The following is a 23,065-nucleotide window of genomic DNA, read 5'->3' on the forward strand; positions in this document are numbered from 1 at the left end:
AGGTTGGGGAAAGACGAACCACACGCGATTTAAGCTGCTGCCAGAGCAAGATAGTAGCAACCGAAAGAACTGACCGAAAGGCGTCCGTGGCGAATGTGACGACTGTAACCTCGGGATGACGACTGTAACCTCGGGATGAAGAATTGGCGTAGAAGTTGGAAGTCCTACCTACCTAAGCCGCCAGAAATATTATAGCCAAAACGTAAACTAGTAGGTGTAGAAAAAGTAGTGAAGGCGGCGAGAAAAGAAAGTGCTGACGTAAAGGAGGCGTAAAGTTGCTGGCCAGGAGAGAAAGCTGCATTGCTGATACTGAAAGGCTGCCGGTATGCAAGTGCTCCTCCCAACCCCCCAAAAAAACTAGAACGCGCGACTGACCCGACCGACCCAAACTAAACTATTCCGGCTAGCCTACCGACGCCAACGCGAAAAACCAAAGAAGCTCGAACAACCTTATGGACTCACCTGGCCAGTCAGCAGGAGCAGCGGGCAAAGGCACATGCGAGGCAGAGAGGTAGCAAAATCGTGAGCAGCGAACGAAAAAAACAAAAACTCATGCAGATGCAGCTGAAAAGGCGTATAAAACTTGCTGACCGGGGAAGCTGGAAAGAGAAAACCTAAAGAAACTATATGAAAATGGAAGAAAAATCAGGAATTAATAAACAATTGCAAAGGCGGCGTAGGACGACCCAGGTGGTGTCGTACGAGATGACCTAGTGACGCATTGGACGGATGACGCATGGGACGGGATGTCGCGTTGGACGGCGTATATGCCGGCAGAACAGGGTGAAAGCAAAACAGGGTGAAAGCAAAAAAGGAAGTAATAATAAGAAACAAAAACTAAAAACAAAAAACAGTGAGTGGGTCGGGGCCACATATGGCTCCCGCCAAACCGTGCGCACCAGGAGCATTTGCATGCAGCTCCGTGGTGCCTAAAAAGAAAAAATTTTAGCGTAAGAGGGGCAGTGAGAGAAGAAGAATAAAAACTAAGGGCAGGGTAGAGGGGAAGGAGAAGAAGGAAGTAGGGTATGAAGCATGCGAAGGATGTGAGCTAGGATATCGAAGCCATTACGGCGTTGGGTGGGGAGGGGAGGGGAGGACGTCAGGTTTGGGGGGTTGAGGCGGGAGTGGGAGATAGGTAGCGGGAAGTGGAGGGGTTCGGCGTGAAAGGGAGCGGGAACTGGGTTGGGAGAAAGAGGGGAAGGAGCTGGAGATGGGGGAGGTGGCAAAGGAGGGAACTTAGGTATGGGAGGCAGGAGCTGGAGGTGGGTAAAGGGAAGAGGTGGTACGAAACAACTCCCCTGACAAGGACGATTAACGCGCCGTGCCCCGCAACTCTTCACAGCGTTCCAGCGTGGCGGCGTCCGCAGGAATCCGAGCTTCATCTGGTAAAAGACGACGCTGGCGGTGGCGAGGCATAGCCAGAAACAAGAAAAACAGCCCATACCCAACCTCCCGATATGCGATGCAACCTAGCTGACGAGGAATTAGCTGTCTGTAAAAAACGCGGCTGTTTGGGAATTCGCGGCTGGCTGTGAAATTAGCGGCTGTGTTGTAATGTAGCAACTGGTAGTAAAGTCGCGGTTGAATTAGATAAAGAGAGAGAGAGAAACCATGACGACGAAGACGAGAAGAAATAGTCCGGTCCGTGAAGATGCGAGGAGGTTGGGGAGGGGGTGAATGGAGGCTTAGGGGGAATAGAATGGTGCATTACTCACCACGCGGGTGCTCTTGAGGTACGGATGGTGTACGACACAGGATTGTAAACGGTACGGAATCGTGTACGTCGCCTCTCCCCCAAAGCCAATTAATAGGGTGCCCACCCGAACATGGTCTAAAATCCGCCGTGTGTGTTTTCCTCCACCGAAATGGATGGATTGGAGGCAGCAGCGGTGGCGGCGGCAGCACGTACATACATACGCACAGACACACACGCGTGTATATACACCTCCTTACATGGGCACATCCCGCAGCGCCTCCATAATCTGTACGGCATAGCTACCGCCGCTCTCCGAAACCCAATCCGCATGTGTGATGCGGTGCAGTGCGGTGTCCACGTGGCGTGCCGCCGCCGCGGCGGCAGGTGCGCCGCCACCGGCGGCGCCGTCCTCCTCCTCCGCCTCATCTAACATCAGACAGCAACAAAGCACATAACAGCAACGGCAGCAACATCAAAAATTTGGAGGTGTAAATGGAATTAAGCAAAAGCAAAAGCAAAAGAACAGCATTTTCAATGAAGAAAACAAGGAAACGCAGCAGCAAGGCATCAGGAAAAAATCAATTAACAGCGCTAACAACTACAACCCCAGTCAAACCTTACTCACAACCTACTACAGCCGTCTAGCGGTCCGTCGACTTCCGGCGGCAGCCATCACCTCTTTTATGTGCCGCCATGCCGGCATGTATGAGCAAAAAAGCAAACCTGTTACCATCCATCTGCGGCTGTCCCGTAACCCCAACACGCCAAACCCTGGAGCTGCCCGCCATCTCAAGCAGCTTCTCCCATCCCACCCCGCCCCACCCCGCGGCTGCTATGCCCAGCTGCATCATCATCGCTTTTTAGACTCCAGCAAACAGAGCATCAGCTCTGGACTTGTCGGGGCAGTTAACTCGTTGCTTCTTTTTCCATCATACATGATTTCCCTCCCGGTAACTAACCGCTAACTAAATCCAAACCGATTCCTCCATGCACCGATTTTCCCCCTTTTTCCGGGGTGTTTTCCCGGGGTGGGCCCCCCACACCATCTACCCCTCCCAGCCACCTCTCAAGCATCCCGGCAGCCCCTCCCCCGCCAAACCCACCCTCGGGTGCCCCCGCCTCCAGTAAACGTACGGCAGTCTTGGGCAGCAGCTGTAGCAGCCGGGGAGTGCCCGAGGAGCCGCCTTCCACCCCGCGACAGATGTCCGATAGCAGCTGGGTCGAGTCCGACGGGTGGTGAAGGGGGATGGGTGGAAAGGTACGTGGGGAAGGACGGGGGCAAAAACACGGCACGGGGTTATGCACAGACGCAAGAATTCCATACACACACGGAGGGCGTGCAAGGGGGAAAGCCCGCAGTGGCAGCCAGGCGAAACAGGAGCGGAAAGTGTCCGGATTGGATTCCCCTCTAGGATTTGCAAGGGGCGGACCGGAGCCTCTATGGCATCGTTGGCTTGGTCGTCCGCAGACAGGCAGACAGATCGACCTACAGACGACAGGACAGATCGACCAGGCTTTGCTTCCGCGGCCTTTCCATTTTTGGCGGCTTCTGATGAGACATTTCCTCGGCGCGTTGCTGCTATTTCGAGTCCCTGCTTATCGACTTCTCGAGCAGCAGTAGCAGCAGTTGCAACGGCGGGGCTTGGCGTCAAACTTTCCCGACACCGTCGCCCTGGTAACCCCCCGCCGCGCCCGCAGCGAGAGAAAGGAATGAATGATGGCCGTGAGAAGACGACCAACGGCACCGCTTTGACGATTCCTAAAGGAAGTTTAGGTCTATAGTCTAAAGGCACAGGAAAGCGCGGCAGTGTCAGCTGTCGTTTAGGGCTTATGACGCGCTGTGCAATTTCTCTCTCTTACCGCAGCTAGCTGCTGGAAGTTGAGTAGGTCCAGGTTGTCCAGGAGGATGAACGTGTAGGCGCTGAGATGTGAGTCATTACCATCGTTGCCGGCGGCGCTGCCGCGGTTGCCAGCGGCCCCGCTGCTGCCATCGCCAGTTATGGCGGATACGCCAGCCTTAAAAAGGACCGCAGCCGCGCGCTGCAGCCGCCGCTGGACGAGCTCACCGTGTTCGCCGCCACCGCCCCCAGTGCCATCGTCGTCGTCAGCAGCGCTGAGGAGGGTGCCGCTGAGGGCGACCTTGCGGAGCGCCTGGAAGCAGCGTTCCAGCAGGCCAACATCCTCCTGAAGAGGAGGGGGACAAAATATTTTTTTTCGTGGATCGTGAGCCGGTGAACGAAGAACGGGCTTGGAGATAGGCTTGCTTGTCCATGGCTGACATTTGGTCAAGTTAGAATGTGTCGTGGGAAAGAGCCGCGCACTGTTGTGAGATTGGCGAGGAAATTTATAGTTATGGTGATGTTGCTTTGTCTGGTAAGGGGAGACCAACCTGCGGAGCTTCGCTTGAGCGGATGTGCTGCGCAACTTCAGCTGCCGCGCCGTTTTGCAAGAGCAAATCCAGGAGAGCTTCAGAGCTCTCGTTTTGCTGCCACGCTGCGCGTATATTGTCATACACGCTTGCCATGCTTTCCTGTTATGTTACACCATAGGAACAGGCGCTTTATGCTGTGCCTGCTGTGGCCATTGTGATCAAATTTCGCATGGCATGATCCGGCCTCTGCAGTCAGTCAAGGTATAAAGGAAAGTTCCTTCTATAGTTTGCCTATATTAAGTTGTGCAAATTAAAGCACCAAACTAAAAGCCGACCTTCGTTTACTGCACGGGATGCTGCTATTCCGCGGGAAGACTTCAAATTCTTACACATCCATGGTCCTAATGCATCTGGAAACCACTATCCGGCGGACTTGCCCCATGAAAAACCTATTCCTGGTTTCCCGCCGTGTGGCCTTTGGCTCAGGGTCAACGGTGATCAACGGGCAACCGCCGCAGCGATCACACCTAGCTACTTCTATGACGTTCCCTTTCTTCCCAAGGCCCTCCTTGAAGATATTTGCCCAATATAAAATCCTATTTGCCCAATAACGTGAGGCCGTATGTTTTATCGGTGGAGTTATATGCCCTTTCGAATTTTACCCTAATGAGTGGCCGCACATGTCTGCACACGGCAAGGCGCAACGCGGCCCTGTCGTCAAGACCACGCTGACGCGAAGGGGGGTTGCAGAGCGGTCAGGATGCGGTGGAGGATCGGGCACAGGATTCGGATAGGAAAGAGTAGGATAGAAATGTGGAGCTCCCCAGGATTAGGATGGCATAGGGCCCAGGATGGCGGCAAATTTGGAAGGGTCGATGCTAACCCACCAAGAATGAGGATGGCGGAGGGGAGGGGATGCCGTCGCCAGGATGCGGCATGTGTGGCTCGATATGTGTGGCTCGAGCGTGTAGGATATATTCCAACCGTGTTGGTGTAGGATATATCAAACTGACAGGATGCGTGCCCGACACCAACCCCCAGGATGCGAGGATGGGGCACCGTTCTGCACCTCCGAGTCGAAGGATGTAGCTAGTCAACCGTCGGCCAGAAGGATTACGGTACTGCACGGACAAACATAGAAATTGTTTCACCTATCAGCTTGTGCTAGGTTCAGAAACAACATCCATTGCGTATGGGGGTTACACGGCTTGCCCCTTCCTGCATCCCGGGGAAGGTGTGTGGCTTGGGTTACCCCTTTTTGGTTTACCCTTCTCCTCGCAACAGAGATAAGGGACATTTCCCTGGAGGAGACTTGGTTGGTTGGCAGAGTAATTACAGACAAACCATATGTTTTGCTTGAAGCCTTGTTCAGCGGATCATGCCCGTTCTGAATAACAGAAGATAGCCATAACATTACAAATGTAACATTACAGAAGATAGCCATAAAGGACTCGAGGCCTCCGTCCCAGATGGCTATGCGCTCTGCGGTTCGACATGTCCAGTCAAGGGATTTTTTACTGGCTAGTAATGAAAAAAGGCCGAGCTGTCAGAATCATCCTAGAAAGTCGGATCTGGTGATAGCGCAGCGTCGGCTCCGTCCCAGGACACACGCACCTCACCAGTCTGCCCAGCGGTAGGCACCCGACAAAGAGTGTCCTTCCGGGAAAATAATCCTTTCTCTATTTTTCATTTTTTTATTATTCTACTGCTTTCCATCCTCGCCCTTCACCGGCCTCGTCTTCCTCATCCTCTGAATCGTCCTCTTCTGCCAATTCCTCCACTGGACGCGGAAAGAAAGACTCGTCTCGTCTCGCTGCGCCTTCACAGCAACGACAAACTCAAGCAGCAGCAACACCAGCCGTTTAAACAGGCAAATTGCTCGCAAGATCGCCATCAAAAAAGCAGCCCTTGTAAATTAGCCCTGGCAAGGAGGGGGGAAACCACGCGCAGGGTGTCTCACACACCCCGATACTCCAACACGGCCCAAAGCCAAGTCCTCCCGCCTATCAGCCAAGGAAAAAGGCGCTCGTGAACGTCAGTAAGCTCCGACCCACATCACCGCATCCATGAGCACCCCCGGTGGAGGTGGGGGAGGTAGAGGTGGAGGAGGGGGTGGGCCGCCCGGTGCAGCCAGCAGTAGCAGCATCTTTAAGCCACGGGCTCGGCAGCACGGTCAACGCCAGCCGATATGGCTCAAGGTGCGTGTGAATGAGGCTTGTCGGCAGGGCAGTGATGTGGTGGCCATCTGGTCTGCGCCAGAGAGCATCTTTTCCTTTTCCTTTTCCTTTGCCACGTCGAGTTGTAGCCACAATGCGACAATTGTCTTCATTGAGGCGAGGGAAAAGAGAACGAAAACTGACGCAGGGGATTAGGGTGCAGGGTTCAGAAAGAACGTGCAAATTTTGATTCGTGAGAAGCGAAGACCGGGAGGTAGTAAAGGAGGAGGAGTAAAGGAAGCCGCAAGTTACAGCACCCTGTATGTGTTGTATGTGTTGTATCACGACTACACAAAAAAGTACCTATCGGAAGATGTCAGATCCCCTGATACGCCGTACAGGATGCAACAGCACGTGCAGTGTATTTCTGTGAACCAGGTTGAAGCGGAGGAACGATGTGGTCGTCGTGGCTGGTGGCTGTACGGCCATACCCAAGCACACCCCCACGCGGTGTCGTAACTGCACACAGATATACATACAGTGTAATCGGTACCGAGCGGTGTGAGAGATGACCACTTCTCAGTGCGCGATGAGCGTGTACGAATCCATTAGATAGATTGCTGCTGATTTATTAAGCAACCGACCCAACCAAAACAACCTCCGTACACCAGAGAGACAAGTTCATGCGGCATGGGGAGGTGCTGCTGCTGGCGGCGCTGGCGGAGGATCCGTTGGAGCGTTGCCTAGCTGTCGTACGATACGCGCTTGCCGTACTGGCTGACATGCTGCGGCCTGGCGGGTGGGATCCTTAGGGCTTCGGTGGGGTAATTCTCGGGGCGTGTTTGTGTTTGTGTTTGTGTGCGTGTGTCTGAAATCGTTTTGATACGTCCGTGTACAACGTCATTGTATCGATTTCCATTGCTTTACAATTGACTGACATCTCAGTACTGATACAAGTGCAGTCGCATCAATAGCCTCGTCCCCCTCTTTATGTGATGTACTTATACATATATATCACATATATATATCACATACACATACACATACATACATACTACATATACTATAAACTATATACTATATACTATATACTATATCCTGGGTTCGATTCCTGGGGAGACCCCCGAATTAGTCGGGAGCGCGAGATTATGGCTAGCTGCTGAGATGTGGAGTTGAGGTCACAGTTGATGGACCAGATTCGCACGCTGGATTGGTGGCGATTGCCGAACCCTCCGTCTCTTCGGGTGTTCGGGTGAATGGATGAGGAGGGGTCCCTGAAGGCTGGATCCGCCGCCTTGGACTTACAGTTCGTATGGCGAAGTACAGTGTGGTAGTGGTGGATGGTGCTGTAAGGTGATAAATGTTCCAGAACTGACAATGTGATAAAGCGGCCCAGAAGCCTCCCACTCTGTAACATTACATTACATTACATATACTATATACTACATACTATATACTATATACTATATACTATATAGGCAGGCGGCTGGCAGAAGTTAAGGCCTGACTTCTGCTCCCAGTCGATCCAGTCGACCCGGGTTCAAATCCGCCTGCCAGCTCCTCGGGTGTTTGAGGAGTGTTGAAATGGGAGGTGGCCCCCCATCATATGGACGGTGTAGGACGTGATAATATCAACTTGCGAGCTGACCAGGAACTAAGTTGATGCGCCGTTGATCCGCTAGATTTGGTTGGATGCTGGTGGTGAGTTGCCGAACCCAACGAATACATTCTGAAGTCGGATGGGGTGACGGATTAGGGTGCCCCTCTAGCAGGGGAGAGCAGGGACTGCCCCGGGAAAGGGGGCCGCTGGCGAAGTTAACCACCCTGTAACAACATATATATATAGAGAGAAATATTTATATTCGCCCGTTACCCGATTTGTCCCGCCCCCCTGGTGTTCCTCCTCTTTCTTCCCTCCTCAAACATCAAAATGGATCAGAGAAAACCAGGAATGCACCTTCCACAGCTCCTAAACCCCGACTCACTCCCGCACCCTCCGCTTCCCCCGCCTCATGCAGATCCGACCCGGACGACCTGCCCATCACCACGCTCGGTTGCCACCATGTGACCGTACGGCAACTTGGTAAGCGTACGACAATGTCGACCGTTGTAATGAAAAACGTCGTGGCGACGGCCCTGGTATAACACTCTTCGATTCCTTCCGACGATTTGTGGGCTACAAATGAATATGCAGGAAAACCAGCCCCTGCCGTCGCCGGCACCGCCGCCGCCGGCACCGCTGCCGCCGCCGCTGCCGGCCCTTCAGTCCCCTGCGTCCACATACAAGAGCTCCTCAGCTTCGATCCGATTGAGGGCCCCAAGCAGCTTCAGCTGGCGCCCGGGGGACCTGGACTGCCAGCCGTCGTGGCGACACTGAAAATCGACCCACGGGTCAAGGTTAAGGCGAAGCGCCTCGGCCGTGATGTGTCCGTCAAGGTACCGTACGGGCGCCTTTCGGGGGCCGGATGATTTTGGCATTTTTGTGTCGTCGAATACGAAAGTACGGAACCAGGCAGTTAGGTAAATGAGTACGGAGCTGAGGAAACCGCCGCAGATGAGGCATCACGAGGGGTCGTGTGAGGACGCAATCGGGGAGGAGTCGTGGGGAGTGGTAGGGAGTCGTAAGAGTGGTGGCTGTGGCTGCACAAGGCGAATGATCCAAGGTGGACCGGTTTGGCCGGCTGTGGCTGTGGCTGTGGCTGTGGCTGTGGCTGTGGCTGTGGCTGTGGCTGTGGCTGTGGCTGTGGCTGTGGCTGTGGCTGTGGCTGTGGCTGTGGCTGTGGCTGTGGCTGTGGCTGTGGCTGTGGCTGTGGCTGTGGCTGTGGCTGTGGCTGTGGCTGTGGCTGTGGCTGTGGCTGTGGCTGTGGCTGTGGCTGTGGCTGTGGCTGTGGCTGTGGCTGTGGCTGTGGCTGTGGCTGTGGCTGTGGCTGTGGCTGTGGCTGTGGCTGTGGCTGTGGCTGTGGCTGTGGCTGTGGCTGTGGCTGTGGCTGTGGCTGTGGCTGTGGCTGTGGCTGTGGCTGTGGCTGTGGCTGTGGCTGTGGCTGTGGCTGTGGCTGTGGCTGTGGCTGTGGCTGTGGCTGTGGCTGTGGCTGTGGCTGTGGCTGTGGCTGTGGCTGTGGCTGTGGCTGTGGCTGTGGCTGTGGCTGTGGCTGTGGCTGTGGCTGTGGCTGTGGCTGTGGCTGTGGCTGTGGCTGTGGCTGTGGCTGTGGCTGTGGCTGTGGCTGTGGCTGTGGCTGTGGCTGTGGCTGTGGCTGTGGCTGTGGCTGTGGCTGTGGCTGTGGCTGTGGCTGTGGCTGTGGCTGTGGCTGTGGCTGTGGCTGTGGCTGTGGCTGTGGGCGATCCTTGAAGTCAGAGAGAGGAGGAAATAAGGGAACGCATCCACACACACACACACCTCCTCGCACGAACACGCAAATCCGGCATTCTGCCATTTCCAGGTCCCCCCGGATGACCCCACATCCACCGGTTTAGGTGCCCCACATCCCTCTAGGTGCGACTGGAGGGCGGCGGCCACGTGAATGTGATTCCACCAGTCGGCGTCGGCCTCACTCCGGAGCCGCAACAGCAGCAGCAGCAGCAGCAGCAGCAATATCACTATCAACATCATCAAGCAATGATGACGGCGCCGGTGATTCACGCGCAAGCTGCCGTGCAGGAGCGGTACACGGTCATACTTCCCAGTCTTGTACTGCGCGGCAACCTGCCGTACGCGGCCCGTCCAGAGTTTCAAGGCAAGTAAACGTGTTGGTGATGTTGGGATGTAAACGATGTTACGTGTTAAGCCAGGACGGAGGACGAGAAACGACGGAGGGGAATTAAGCACACAGGGCATGAGGGGATTCGTGTTCACCCCACGTCGTGTTACTGCTACTGCTACCGTGTGTGTATGTATGTATGTGTGTGTGTTACAAGTTCCGCACACAAGTGCGGAATATGTCCGTAAAAGCCGGGGGTTCCACGGACGGGGTTATGGATAGCTGCCCTCGCTTCTCTGTGGCTCCTGTCTATCTGCTGCTGGTGCTCCTGCGCTATATGGATATTCCAACCATGACTCTCAGGTGAGATGTGCTTGTATGTGTGTGTGCGATGTTTTTGTTGTAAGAGTACACATAACATCTACCTGGCTATGTCACGGCAAGTAATACCAAACAACTAAGAGATTAAAGCGATGATGTCAAGCAGAACCACTCAATCTGTGTATGCCACAATAAATGCCGTTACACACATGCCGTACTGCCTTGTGTCAATTTTCGCATGCATCCCTTTAATTGCCGTCGTACGATGCAGGTGAATTGGTCATCCAGTGCCAAGATACGGGCCTTATGGCCAGCCTGACGTTCAAGGAGGACGGCGCGGTGAAGGGCGTGTTGGAGAGGTTGCAGTCTTCGACTTCGACACCATCACCGCCGCCGCCGCCGCCGCCGCGGTCGCAATCATCACAGTCGATGTCGCTGCGCCGCCAGCGTACGGCCAGCGGAAACAACATCGCTGCCGCGGCCACCAATGCGGCCACCAAGCTGTCTTCGGTGTACGGTGTCGTCGGCAGCTTTGCGGGGTCTTTGTACGACACAATCCAGGTCACGTGCCCTGAACTGGTGGGTAGCGAAATAATTGTAATGATGGGGTGCCGGACCCTGTACGGCCATTTGGTCGTATGGCTAGAAGCTAGGGTACCGCTGCTGTGCGGCCTATCATCCTGGACCCCTCGTCCTCTGAGAACTAGTTATGAGCAGGAAGGTGAAGCTAGGCAGGAACTGGGAGGGAGAGGGAAGAAGCAGGGACGGACGGAGGAAAGGGAGGGGGGGTTAAAACACAAAAGAGAACCCCCCTGCTTTTCGCCAACAGAGAGAATGGCACCTCTTACTTATGGCCATAAGCCCCTGAGGCAGCTACCAACTTTAGAATCTAATGGAGCATTACCTAGGCCGTCACCCTTCCAGTCACCCTTACACAGGTACGGAACACGTAACGGCCGCCAGGCGCCTTACCTGTTACTGTGCCTTCACGGCATTGCGTCCCTATCCCCACCCCCACCCAAGAAACATGTGTAAAACCCACAATACTACGACCGTAATAATCCTAAAACCCTGTAAAACTAAAACCCTGTAAAATTAAAACCCGAAAACCACTAATGTTAGGGCCTCGAGGGCACGCTGCATGCGGAGCAGCCACCCGCCCCCGGCCTGCCGCCCCTGGCTCAGCTAATCGACCTCACACGGCCGGGGCCCCAGCAGCTACCGAGACTGCGGACCGCCCTGCACGACGCGCTGCTGTACAACGACCCCAAACAGGTACGGCGTAGTACGATGGCTGTGAAGCACACGTGCGGGTCCGGCGACCAGCAGCAGGGGTTCAGTGAAAAAGGGAGGAGATGAAGCAGGGTGCGAAGTGTCTCTCCATGGGCAGTCAATATGCCTAGCTTAGGGGGCAGCCCCGGCTGAGCTTTGTGAGGTGGCGGAACAAGCATGACATCAGTTATGACAGCATAGGAGCAGCAGCAGCAGTCGCAATTTTAGCAGGGATAATAATGGTGGCAACGATAGCATCGGCTCAGAAGCAGTGGTCAGGGCATGCACACGCATGCATGCATACTCATAACATGCATACGCATCAGGGTTGGACAGGACCTTCCTGAAATGGTCGGGTTGCCGGTTTTCCCCTTCCCATGCCCGTCGGGCCCACCCGATAGCGTTTTTGCATATCTTTCAATTTCTGTCGGGTGCCCCGATAGCCCATCCCAAAACCTGTCGGGTGACGCAAGAACGAAATTTCGCTGTGTGCCGCTTGAAATTACATTTATTCGTATTTTATATGCGCAGTTTCCAGTTCTCAGTTTGCAATTCACAGTTCTGATATGCACGAACACACACACACACACACACACACACACACACACACACACACACACACACACACACACACACACACACACACACACAGCAACACATGCACGCCTGCACGTCTGCCTGTGAGCATCACAACCCGAGCTCTTCAAGGAGACCCTTAGACACCGTAGGACTGGAGAGGAACATCTCCTCGTCCTCCTCTTCGTCCCCCTCGTAAAGAAGAAGAGGCAACGAAGTGAACGAATACATTACATATTTCCATCCAGTTATATTTGTATGAATGCCATTATGTATCGCTGTAGCTGTCCGTCGCCGAAGGGCCCACCGACGACCCACGGCACCCGATCGGGCGGTCCTAGCGCCCCTAACCCTGTCGGGTCCCCCGACGGGGCCCGGAGGGCTCCCGTCGGGGGCTCCCGATGGCCGTTTGGCATTTCCCCCCTTTTTCGTCGGGTCCTCCCGAAAGCATTTTTCAAAGCCTGTCAGGATTTTCAGCACAAGTGCCATTCCTGTCGGGACCCGATCGGACTGTCGCACCCTGATACGCATATTCATACTCATATGCATGCTCCTATGCAAACGCAAGAGACATAGGTGTTTCCTGTTTTGGCACTGCGCTAGGTAACGGGTGGCAAAACGGCCGAAGAGGTGTCAAAGCGCCTGGCGACCAGTCTGCACGCGCTCTTCGTGGAGGACGGCTCTACAGCCGCCGCCGGAAGTGTCGGTGTCACTGGCAGAGCTGCCAGGACGGCGACGGCGGCAAGCGTTGCTGGTGGTGGCGGAGGCGGCGGAGGAGGCGCCGCTGCCGCTGGCGGTCCAGCAACGGATCCGTCCGCCGGTGCAGCGGATTCGGATTCGGACTCAGATTTTGAAGCAGCAGCACGCGACGAGGGAGATACGGCAGAAGACCCACGGGACGCTCCGCCCAGCTATAAGGTACGGCATTTTGCCAGGTGTGCAGTACAAAGCTGCAATATTTGAGTCTGCCGCTGCACGTCCTGCGCTACCAGCCGTTGGGTTCTGGGGTTTTCTCGGTTTCGTTTGCTCTTAACCCCAAGCCATCTAATAGACGACGGCCCTCGTCTTCCCCCCCCCCAACGAGGCCCGCATCTCCTCTCAACCTAGCCTCGCCTCGATTCCCGCTTTGTTTTTTTCTCTCATCTCTGCTGCCGTGACCGCGGGGAAAGGCCCAACATGCCGCTGGCCGACGACTGTGCTGGCAGTTGCAGTACACGGTTGTGACGACATCGCCGCCTCTGGCAACAACGCCGGAGGCCCCCGCCAGCTGAGAAGGAGAGAGGAGAGAGGAGAGAGGAGAGAAGAGAACAGAGCTGGTGGCAAGTACATTAGCCGCGGAGGCGACGGCAGTCAAAATGGAGTTTACTGCTGCAGCAGCAACCATTATTGTTGATGGGGTTTTACATTTGTTGTTATTGTTATTGTGTGTATACACACACAATGGCGGTGGCGGAGGTGAACATGGACGGCGACGGCACTAACAGCGGTGGCAGCAGTTACGGCTGGGGCTCTACGCACCCAGAAGGCCTTACTGTTGGGGCTTATGTGCCGCATGTTCTCCCTACCATTTTGCTAAGGGTCCATCGTTTGAGGGCGCGGCTGTAGAGAGACAGTGCGTGTCTCATGCAGCGCACTTACACTTGGGGTTGGAAGCAAACTGGCGGCTGATGTTTGCATCGGTACAAAGGACTTGTTGGGGCTTGTTTGGCAGAATCGGGTTAAAAAAGTCCTGTTACGGAGCAGTGTCAGTAAGAGTCCACCTCACTCAGCTTCACTCAGGGCAGCACTGGTCGCCTCCGTCCAGGCTGGGCTGCGTCCGACCATTCCGCTCAGCTAAAACCCGCAGTGTTGGGTGAGGTATGCGGCGATTGGCACAGCCTTGCGTGCAGGTGATTTTCGGACTGGAGCAACAACAGAGGGGCAAATGCCGGCGGTTGGCTTAGGGGCGAGCACCTAAACTTAAGGCTATGGTCCTGGGAGTTAGAGCACGTGATGCACAGACCACGCCAGTATCGACGCAGTTTTACGTGCAGCCGGGACTGCATTTGCTGCATAGCCAGCTGGGCAGGGCTGGGTGCAGCGGAGTGCAAGGGAGCGCCGACCAGCGCTGACCCTCGGGTGCTGCATTTGCGCACAGAGCGCTGGGATACTGCATCAACCAAGGGAACGATCGTTTCATAGAAAGTCAAAGTTCTTAGAGTAGACCCGCTGGAGTGGGCGTGCAAGCTTCCTCTGCAAGATTTCATTTGTCCCGTACATTCGAGACCTCGCTGGGATAATATACAGGATGTATGGTTCTTTCATTTCAGGTGTGACACAAGAGAAGTGTCATGGATATTGCTTCTTTATTATGACATCCAGAATTCTGCAAGAGGGCCGATGCTGTACGGTCCCGTACAACCTTGTCGACAGCCCTAGCAGGCTTAGCACAGCTCCACCACAGCATAGACTATCACCGCTATACATACTCTTTGTTGATTGGAGCTTCAAACTTATCACATCACGCTTGGCAGCGAGGCGCCTGCAGCTCTAGTTAAACGATCCGACCTGTCACAGGTGCTCAAGGACGTAAGTAGCCATGCAGGTCTTGCGCAGCTCCAGTAGCTCGATAACTGCACATCCATGCCGAAAGCCGGAGCCTTGCCCGTCAGCGGCGGCGTTTAGAGCTCGTTCAAGCGTGGTGGCGAATGCACGACGAAGCAAGACGGCAACTGCAACTCAATTTCATCAAGGAGATAAGATTGATGCCGACACGAAGGCAAGGCAGCTGCGTAACTTTATCGACGACATTACTTCCCGCGCCGAATTTCGGTGTTTCCATCTGTTGGCATTCCTTATGAACGAACATGCCCATTTTAATAATGCAGGCAAAACTCTTTAACGATACCGTTGACAGGATTGCTCGTCGCTTTGGGGAGAATACCATCATGCGGCTTTCGGAGAGTGTGTCGGCTAACGTGTAAGTGGCATGGCATCTGCTTGTCTTGAAGAGTTCCTCTAATATGATAAAGCCATATGGAAAGGCCGATAATCACCACGGCTGTTAGATACTTGTGTTTCGTTCAGACACTTTAGGATATTTGTACTGGCTACGTACGCAGTCAGCTCTTCTGCCTTCCAACCTTCACCATCTTATCAGATCTGCTCATTCCTGCGGGGTAGTTGTCCACGTGCTGAAGTATGCTGTCCGCGACCCTGTCCCTCATCCTCAAACCATACTTTGCAGCGACACCTTCCCTAGTGGTAGCCTCACCTTGGACGCGGCGCTGGGTGGCGGGTATCCGAGGGGCCGCATCATCGAGGTGAGCTATTGTTTAGCCAAAGGCCATTTGCATAGGGCATGGGCAGGTTCAGCAGGGTCATTGCATCGCTGCGAAGAAATCCGCCCTTCCCTCTGGCTGGGCGACCCATTTAATGTCTGGCCGACCCGCACCAAGCCCGCGTTATCTCCACGGGAAAGCCAGTCAGACTACAGGGATGGGCGCACCGGGCCCATCATATCCATATCCACAGCTGAAGCTACTGTATTCAGGCAGCTGTGGCCACACAGTCATGCCTTGTTCACTGGCATTTTTCTCCTACAGGGACTGTACGGCATTAGGGAAAACCTGAGGTTGTACCCACTTCTTGGGAAAATCTAAGAGGTTGCACCTGTCAATGTATTACATGCTCAAGATTTTTTGTTATCTTTTTGGCCGATCATTGGCGAGTGCAGTAATGAGCGGTAGCAAGTTACAAGTTCCGCAGAAGTGCGGGGTGTCCGTGAAAGCCGGGGAGCCCATGGGCGGTAGCAATGAATTTCTCAACCTAGATTCCCATCAGATCTCACTCTTCTACCTCTTACCTCCTATCTGGAGACCTTGCAACCTGTTCCAACCTGAAAAACAGCTCCTACAACCATTCGCAATGGTGCGGGGTTTAAACATGCGGGCTAACTGCCCACACCATGGCATGCATGCTGTATACAGGTGTACGGTCCTGAGGCGAGCGGCAAGACTACGCTGGCCATGCACGCATGTGCGGAGATCCAGCGGCTGGGCGGGACGGTTGCGTACATCGATGTGGAGCACGCGTTTGACCGGACGTACGCTGAGGTGGGGGGGCAGACATGGGGATCCGTTCGCATTGCTGTAGAGGAATTTAAGAACAGGCTGCTGGCTATTGGAGATACAAGTTCTGCACACACGCGTGGGGGGGGTGTCAATAAGAGCCTGAGGGGCCCCCCTGGATGGATCGTTAGATTGCTGGGCGGGCTGCTGATTAGATTGCACAAGGTTTTTACGGTCACGGCGCATGGTGGATCGTGACAGAGTTTCTTGTTGGCGTCAGGTTTCTAAATCCTAGAAGCCATAGGAGCAAATGGAGCGGACTTGTACACCAAAGCACCTCATCCGTAGGTGAGGATTGCCTATGATGTTGCATTAGCATATGACTCTCTACCCCTCCCCTCCCTCCCTTACCTTTCTGGCCCCTCTTCAGCGGTTGGGTATTAACCTAGAGAGCTTCTGGTATTCCCAGCCCATGACGGGCGAGGAGGCGCTGGAGGTGATGGATGAGTTGTGTCGCTCCAACGTGTGCGACCTGGTGGTTATTGACAGCGTGGCGGCACTGGTGCCCAGGGCGGAGCTGGAGGGTGATATCGGTAACGTACAGGTATGGAAAGCACGGCAATGAAATTTTAGTTTTAGTACGATGCGGTGTCGTGCTAGGGGGAACGCAGGAAAGCAGTTGGGAGTCGTGGTTGGGAGTGGGATGGGGGAAAACAGGCAGCGGCACGGCCTGAATCTACTCTTGGACCGTCCCGTTGCGTCCCTCCCGCCATCCTTCACCATCAGACACATTGCTGACCTCACCGGCCGTTGGTCGCCCAACAACTTCGATATGACTTATGTGTTGCAACCCAGGTCGTGATTGAATGGCTTTTAAAGCCCCACCTACCCTATACCACCCTATGCACATGCACAGATTGGCTCTCAGGCCAGGTTGCTGAGCCAGGCGCTCCGCAAGCTGTCTGCCAGTGCAGCCAAGAGCAAGACTACGCTGTTCTTCATCAACCAGCTCCGAAACAAGGTAGGTAGGAACTGGGATCTGTGTGGGGGAAGCGAGTCCACTGGGTGCCAAGGATGGCGCGATGCAGCTCTTACTGGAGGCTTCTACAAGGAAGATGGTGCAGGAACGTAAGCAGGGATGCCGGGGCTTATATTTACAGTTATTATTGAATTAGTACCACTCTTTCGGGCAGGGTGAAGAGGACGAGGAGGCGCCTTTAAGCTGTGTTGCATTGAACTTATTACGCAGCCGGTTACATGAAGCACGTGGTTGCTGATCCAGCCCGCTCACTTACAAGATGGACGGGGAGCCCAGAACCCGACATTTTTAGATTTGGGTTACGGGCTTTTCATGGGCAAACATGCTCCAGAGCACAGCAGGAGAGCCTTGGATGAAATTCATTACATCTTATGCCAACTTTCGGAAGACATATAAGTCCAAGTCCCTTCGTGGCCCCAACGTCTTGCTCCGTTCCCTAACGACCTGCGCCCACAACCGTGCCCAACCCAGATCGGCGTCATGTTCGGCAATCCCGAGACCACAGCTGGCGGCCAGGCTCTCAAGTACTACAGTAGCGTACGAATTGACATCCGGAAGAAGGAGACGCTGACGCAGGGCGAGCAGGCGTACGGCAACCGTGTACGAGCCAAGGTGGTCAAGAACAAGGTGGCGCCGCCGCACAAGTGAGCACCGGTGTGCCTTGAACTGATCTGTGAGCCGTGGCGAGGGAAACGGCGATGGTGGCGCACGAATACCCTTACCGAAGCGAGCTCCGAAGTCCAACGATGTGAAGTCTACATTTTGCAATGAAGCTTTAGACGTCGCCTGATTTCTCAAGTGGATATTGATTAGGAAAGTGATGCAGGAGCCAATAGAAATAAGCGGTGCAGCAAAGTGCCTGTGCCTGTGCGTGTGAGGTTCAAATTTTCTAGGGGGTAAAGCTGTGGTAGGAAAGTGGGAGAGTGTGAGGGGTTCTGAAAGGTTGCCCAGCTCTTAAGGTGTGGAGGCCGTGGACTGCTGCCGACCAGATCGTCTCGTAGCTTCCCTCGCTCTCACCTCCTCCGGAACCCCGGGTTTTGTTTCTCCCTGCCCGCAGCTCAACTTATTGAAGCACGCGCCACCACACCAGGCAACCCAATATAGTCGACCAAGACGCCATTCAAGCCGCAATGGCCATGAAGCGTGATAATAATAATAATAATAATAATAATAATAATATAGCCTTGAATCCTGCGAATTCTCCTGCAGGGAGGCGATGCTTGAGATTTACTATGGTCGCGGCATCGACTTTTTGGGCGGTCTGGTGGACACGGCTGAACGGCTCCGGGTGCTCAATCGCAAGGGCGCCTGGTACTACATGGGGGAGATGCGGCTAGGCCAGGTGCGGCTCTGGGAGAGGAAGGTTAAAGAAAGGGAAGGAAAGGGTATGACAGAAAGGGTGGTATGAAATAGTGTTAGGGTGTAGCAGCAGGGCCGTCAGGGTCTTAGGGTGGTATTGGTGAGACACACTTTAGGGTGGCTCGCGCTCCAAACCCACTCCTTCCCCAACCCCCGCACGCTCTCGCTGCCGCTCGTGATGACAGGGCCGAGAGAAGATGCTGCAGTTGTTGAGGGAGGACCCAGATCGCTGCGCCGCAATCGAGAACGCTGTACGTGAGATACTGAAGGTACGTTACGTACGGCACGCCTTACTGCGTAATGCGTCGCCTTCCGAACCCCAAACACTTGGCTGTCGTGCTGTGTTATGTCGTGCTGTGTTGTGAGGCGTTTGGAGGCCTGCTGCGGCGAACGGAATACCTGCGTAGGTCTGATGTCACACCTCGTGTCAGTGCCGATGTCGGGGGTCGCTAGGGTTGTTTTTTGGTTTCTTTTGTCCTTAGCCTTCCTCGTCCCATGCCGCCGAACCGAACCGTCCACCTCTTTAAACTGTCTAGATAACCCATTTGCACGGTCGGGCCGTGCAGTTGAGTTTGCGGTTCCTCCAGCTACCTACCTTCCCCCAGCTACCAAGCCCAACTCATAACTTTCACCTCGCAACTACCAACGTCCAAGTTCCAAGCCTGACTCTGACTTCGAATGCCAACTCCCAACTGCCAATTCCCAACTCCCCGCCCTTCGCAGGCCAACCCAGATGCAGCACTTGTCGATGTGGAGGCCGGAGACGACGACGGACCAGACCAGACAGTGGGGCTCGACCTGGATGACCTCTGATACCGCCTTACCTAATACAGAGACTTTTGCCCACCACCACCACCATCGTCACCACCGCCACCAGTCGACTCGCCGTTTGAAGCTCTACAAACCAAACCTTGGCGTTTCTCTTTACTGCTTTTCTCCCGTTCTTGGCTTTCTCTAGGACGCTCTCACTTGCTGCTGCATACTTCTTGAGCAATGGTGAGCAACGAGCTTCAACTGCATGAACGGGACATCGTTGGACGTCTGGTTTGACTTTTTCGGGCTTCTGCTCCCAGGCGTTGTGGGATTTGTGTTTCGGAGGCAAAATTAACTAGTAGAAGGGATTTTGTGGCAGGGGCGCTTGCATTTTTTTGTGCAGCGGGTCCATTGATGTGCGGTGGGTAATGGGAAAGACTGCAGGGAGGAAGAATAGAGGATCGAAGGCGAGGCGCTGTGGATATCGTGGTTATCTTATACCGGAAATGCAATATATGTACTGTATGTACGTACTGTCTGATTAACAATAGTAACAACACCGTTCCTTCGCACTACTTATGAATTTCTGAAGACGGTTGGTTTCTAACTGCGAAGTTATCGGTTTGTATGATATGATAGGTCGTTCAGCTATTCGTGAGGTCGATTAATAGATAGGGTGTATCGCAATGTGTCGTGTTGAGTGTATCGCAATCTTGGGTGTGGTTAGCATTGTCATGTACTGGCTGGAGGGATTGCCTCGTTGAAGGGGTTATTTGAGGATATAAGAGGCAGTTGGTGGTTGGTGGTGTGGAGGAACCCAAGGGACTGTCCGGCTACGGAAAACACCCTCGGAAGGGAGTTTGTGGTGTGGATTGGGCTGATAGGCGATTACGTAGCCAACATAAAACAAATGATGCGTTTGTTCTGGTAGGGCAGGATGTGATCACTGCGAATACATAAGCAATCCGCAGGCGTTTTAAAAAGGAAAGTGTCTTTTTCGTTCTGGCTCTATTTTGAAAGTAGTGTAAGGGATATTGCTTTGGTGCGGTGCGGACTGAACATATGTACGAAACGGAATTTCAACTCCTCAAAATATCTTCATAGGATCCTGTGTTATTCGAGTTGGGCACCGGCCAACAAGATAGAGGAAGCATCTATACGCCGCACGCAGTCCGCATGTTTTCATGTCAGGTGCGTCTTATGTTTCATCGTACGGACTGTTTGACTAACTTAACTGTCGAAGGTTTGACCCGTCATTTGGATTGTCATCCCGCAGCTGTACCTGACACCTTGATGAGAATTGTTTAAGCTTTTTGTTTGCAACTCAATTGGCTCTGGAATGTGATATGTTTCTTCAGTTTGATTCGTTATAAGTGGGCATCTCCATTTCGTCTTCCTCGCGCAAAGCTTGCAGAACGGTGTCGTGCAACCATTACACCCAACTTATATAGACGGCATACGACTTTACAGTCGCTGTGAGGGGGAAGCCGCCGAGCAAATCTGCCAACCTACCGCAAGCCGGTTGACATGCACGATGGCAACCATCACGCTGAACAGGAAATATGCTGACAGCTTGCCTCCCGCAGCCGCATACTTCAGGTGCGATGGAAACAGATACTATGTTTGCGGCCTCAAGAACACTTTGCATATCCGCTATGGACACACTTGATAGACGTGATTGGTCTTTGATGCTCAAAGGCTGATTTGGAAGGTGACGCGGTATATATTCATGCATAGCGGGAACCATGAAAGTCAAACTTGTCCAACAGCACATCAAAGCAGCAAGAGGTATACTCGTGCAAGTATCTAGGGACGCACGCCGGCCAGTCAAGCACAGGATAAAGGTGACCAAAGATCCGCTGGTTGTGAAAACGCAAATATGCAGTAAAAATTTACTATAAAAATGATGTATGACAAGGCCATCGAATGCTGATCCAAGGCCCTGAAGGAAATTGAAGAGCTGCCCCTTTCAAAAAAGTAATTGGGCAGCTACTGAGAATATATATATCTTTTTTGTTTCCATTGTCCCAGTCTCATAGTCCCAGCCCGCTGAAGTATGGCACAACCTATATCGCGTTGCATGGTATATCGCGACAATTCAGTGGGGACGAGACAGCAGCCCGCTGCATCGAAATTCATTACGGCCAGGACAGCTACAGTTTACTCCGTTGTTTGAAAACCAACGACTGATTGAAAGCTCGCTTTCAACTGTGGTTATCCGAATGCGCCGTACCGTACGGAAATGCGATGTACGAATGCGCGTACTGTACGGAAACATGATGTATGGCACCATACTGCATATCGCCAGCCATGTCGCCGGCCATAACCACTACCAGAATTATTGCCGGCATATATCGCCCGACGTTCTTGGCCTCTCCCGGCCTCTCCGTCCCGCGTGCACGCACGTCCCACCATGAACACGTGTACACCAGTACCGCTGCTACAACCTTCAATATCATTTTGCACACGGTGGATACAGCCATCCTCATGGTTGCGTCAGCTGCCATGATCTTGGTGTATGGCTAAACTCTCGATACGGAGGCGGGGAGCACGGCATGTTGGATGCCGGGTGCTGCAGGATGGGGCCGGGCCCGGCCTACAATGTCCCTCGGGGGTAATGTAGGCTTCAGGTGCAGCCTATTTACTGAAGTCTGGCTCTCGGTGGTGGCGGCGGTACAGCTGTGGAGTTTTAAAATGAGGGCACAGAGGGTGAAGGGAGTTAACTATGAATCGTGAATGGAAATAACTAATGCATCATGCAAGAGGGGGGAAGGAGAGCGGAATACATGGGCCACCATATGCACAAAAATATGCGGAAGGGCAGATGGTTACGCATTTAAAAATTTCCAATGAGGGGGGTCTCCAAGCCACAGCGCTCCTGCTGCTTCAGACAGGCAGCAGGTGGGTCGGTGGGTCGGTGGGTCGGTGGTGGGTCGGTGGTGGGTCGGTGGGTCGGTCGGTGGGTCGGTGGTGGTTTGAGAGATACTTGGATTTACCAGCTGTGAATGGGGGCTGGGATTGCAGCTGATGGCAAAGGAGTAACGGGAATGACGAGGAGCTGTGAATTGATCAGCACACGTGTCGATGTGCTTGGCATCCTCAAATTTATGTGTGTGTATGTGTGTGTATGTGTATGTATGTGTATGTATGTGTGTGTATGTGTGTGTATGTGTGTGTATGTGTGTGTATGTGTGTGTATGTGTGTGTATGTGTGTGTGTGTATGTGTGTGTATGTGTGTGTCTGTGTACGTGTGTATGTGTGTGTCTGTGTCTGTGTACGTGTGTGTCTGTATCTGTGTACGTGTGTGTGTATGTGTGTGTATGTGTGTGTATGTGTGTGTATGTGTGTGTATGTGTGTGTATGTGTGTGTATGTGTGTGTATGTGTGTGTATGTGTGTGTATGTGTGTGTATGTGTGTATGTGTGTGTATGTGTGTGTATGTGTGTGTATGTGTGTGTATGTGTGTGTATGTGTGTGTATGTGTGTGTATGTGTGTGTATGTGTGTGTATGTGTGTGTATGTGTGTGTATGTGTGTGTATGTGTGTGTATGTGTGTGTATGTGTGCGTATGTGTGCGTATGTGTGCGTATGTGTGCGTATGTGTGTGTATGTGTGTGTATGTGTGTGTATGTGTGTGTATGTGTATGTGTGTGTATGTGTGTGTATGTGTATGTGTGTGTATGTGTATGTGTGTATGTGTATGTGTGTATGTGTATGTGTGTGTATGTGTACGTGTGTATGTGTGTGTCTGTGTCTGTGTACGTGTGTGTGTATGTG

The 23,065-nt window shown here is 53.5% G+C and overlaps 3 protein-coding genes across 3 annotated transcripts in view; 2 read left to right on the plus strand and 1 right to left on the minus strand.

The window, feature by feature from the left end:
- Window positions 1-4,220, minus strand: part of VOLCADRAFT_96032 (uncharacterized protein) — a gene marked incomplete at both ends in the record, with an annotated part of 38,183 nt that extends 33,963 nt beyond the window's left edge. The window contains 4 exons of the mRNA XM_002955104.1: window positions 1,954-2,122; window positions 2,800-2,911; window positions 3,557-3,880; window positions 4,086-4,220. Coding sequence (XP_002955150.1) covers window positions 1,954-2,122; window positions 2,800-2,911; window positions 3,557-3,880; window positions 4,086-4,220 — 740 coding nt within the window. The remainder of the gene's footprint in view (window positions 1-1,953; window positions 2,123-2,799; window positions 2,912-3,556; window positions 3,881-4,085) is intronic.
- A 1,039-nt stretch (window positions 4,221-5,259) lies between these two features.
- Window positions 5,260-9,962, plus strand: VOLCADRAFT_96033 (uncharacterized protein; the record flags this gene model as incomplete). Its single annotated transcript, XM_002955040.1, has 7 exons — window positions 5,260-5,301; window positions 6,153-6,265; window positions 6,897-7,022; window positions 8,242-8,306; window positions 8,490-8,659; window positions 8,778-9,554; window positions 9,714-9,962. The coding sequence occupies 7 exons, from the start codon at window positions 5,260-5,262 to the stop codon at window positions 9,960-9,962; spliced, it is 1,542 nt and encodes a 513-aa protein (XP_002955086.1).
- A 583-nt stretch (window positions 9,963-10,545) lies between these two features.
- On the plus strand, window positions 10,546-19,510 carry VOLCADRAFT_121385 (uncharacterized protein; the record flags this gene model as incomplete). Its single annotated transcript, XM_002955041.1, has 12 exons — window positions 10,546-10,818; window positions 11,425-11,514; window positions 12,691-13,005; window positions 14,955-15,046; window positions 15,314-15,389; window positions 16,056-16,181; window positions 16,567-16,740; window positions 17,053-17,157; window positions 17,647-17,819; window positions 18,385-18,517; window positions 18,720-18,803; window positions 19,258-19,510. The coding sequence occupies 12 exons, from the start codon at window positions 10,546-10,548 to the stop codon at window positions 19,345-19,347; spliced, it is 1,731 nt and encodes a 576-aa protein (XP_002955087.1). The 3' UTR covers window positions 19,348-19,510.
- Between the last annotated feature and the right edge of the window lie 3,555 nt (window positions 19,511-23,065).

Source organism: Volvox carteri, assembly GCF_000143455.1.
Source record: "Volvox carteri f. nagariensis unplaced genomic scaffold VOLCAscaffold_48, whole genome shotgun sequence".
In the NCBI taxonomy this organism is placed as follows: domain Eukaryota; kingdom Viridiplantae; phylum Chlorophyta; class Chlorophyceae; order Chlamydomonadales; family Volvocaceae; genus Volvox; species Volvox carteri.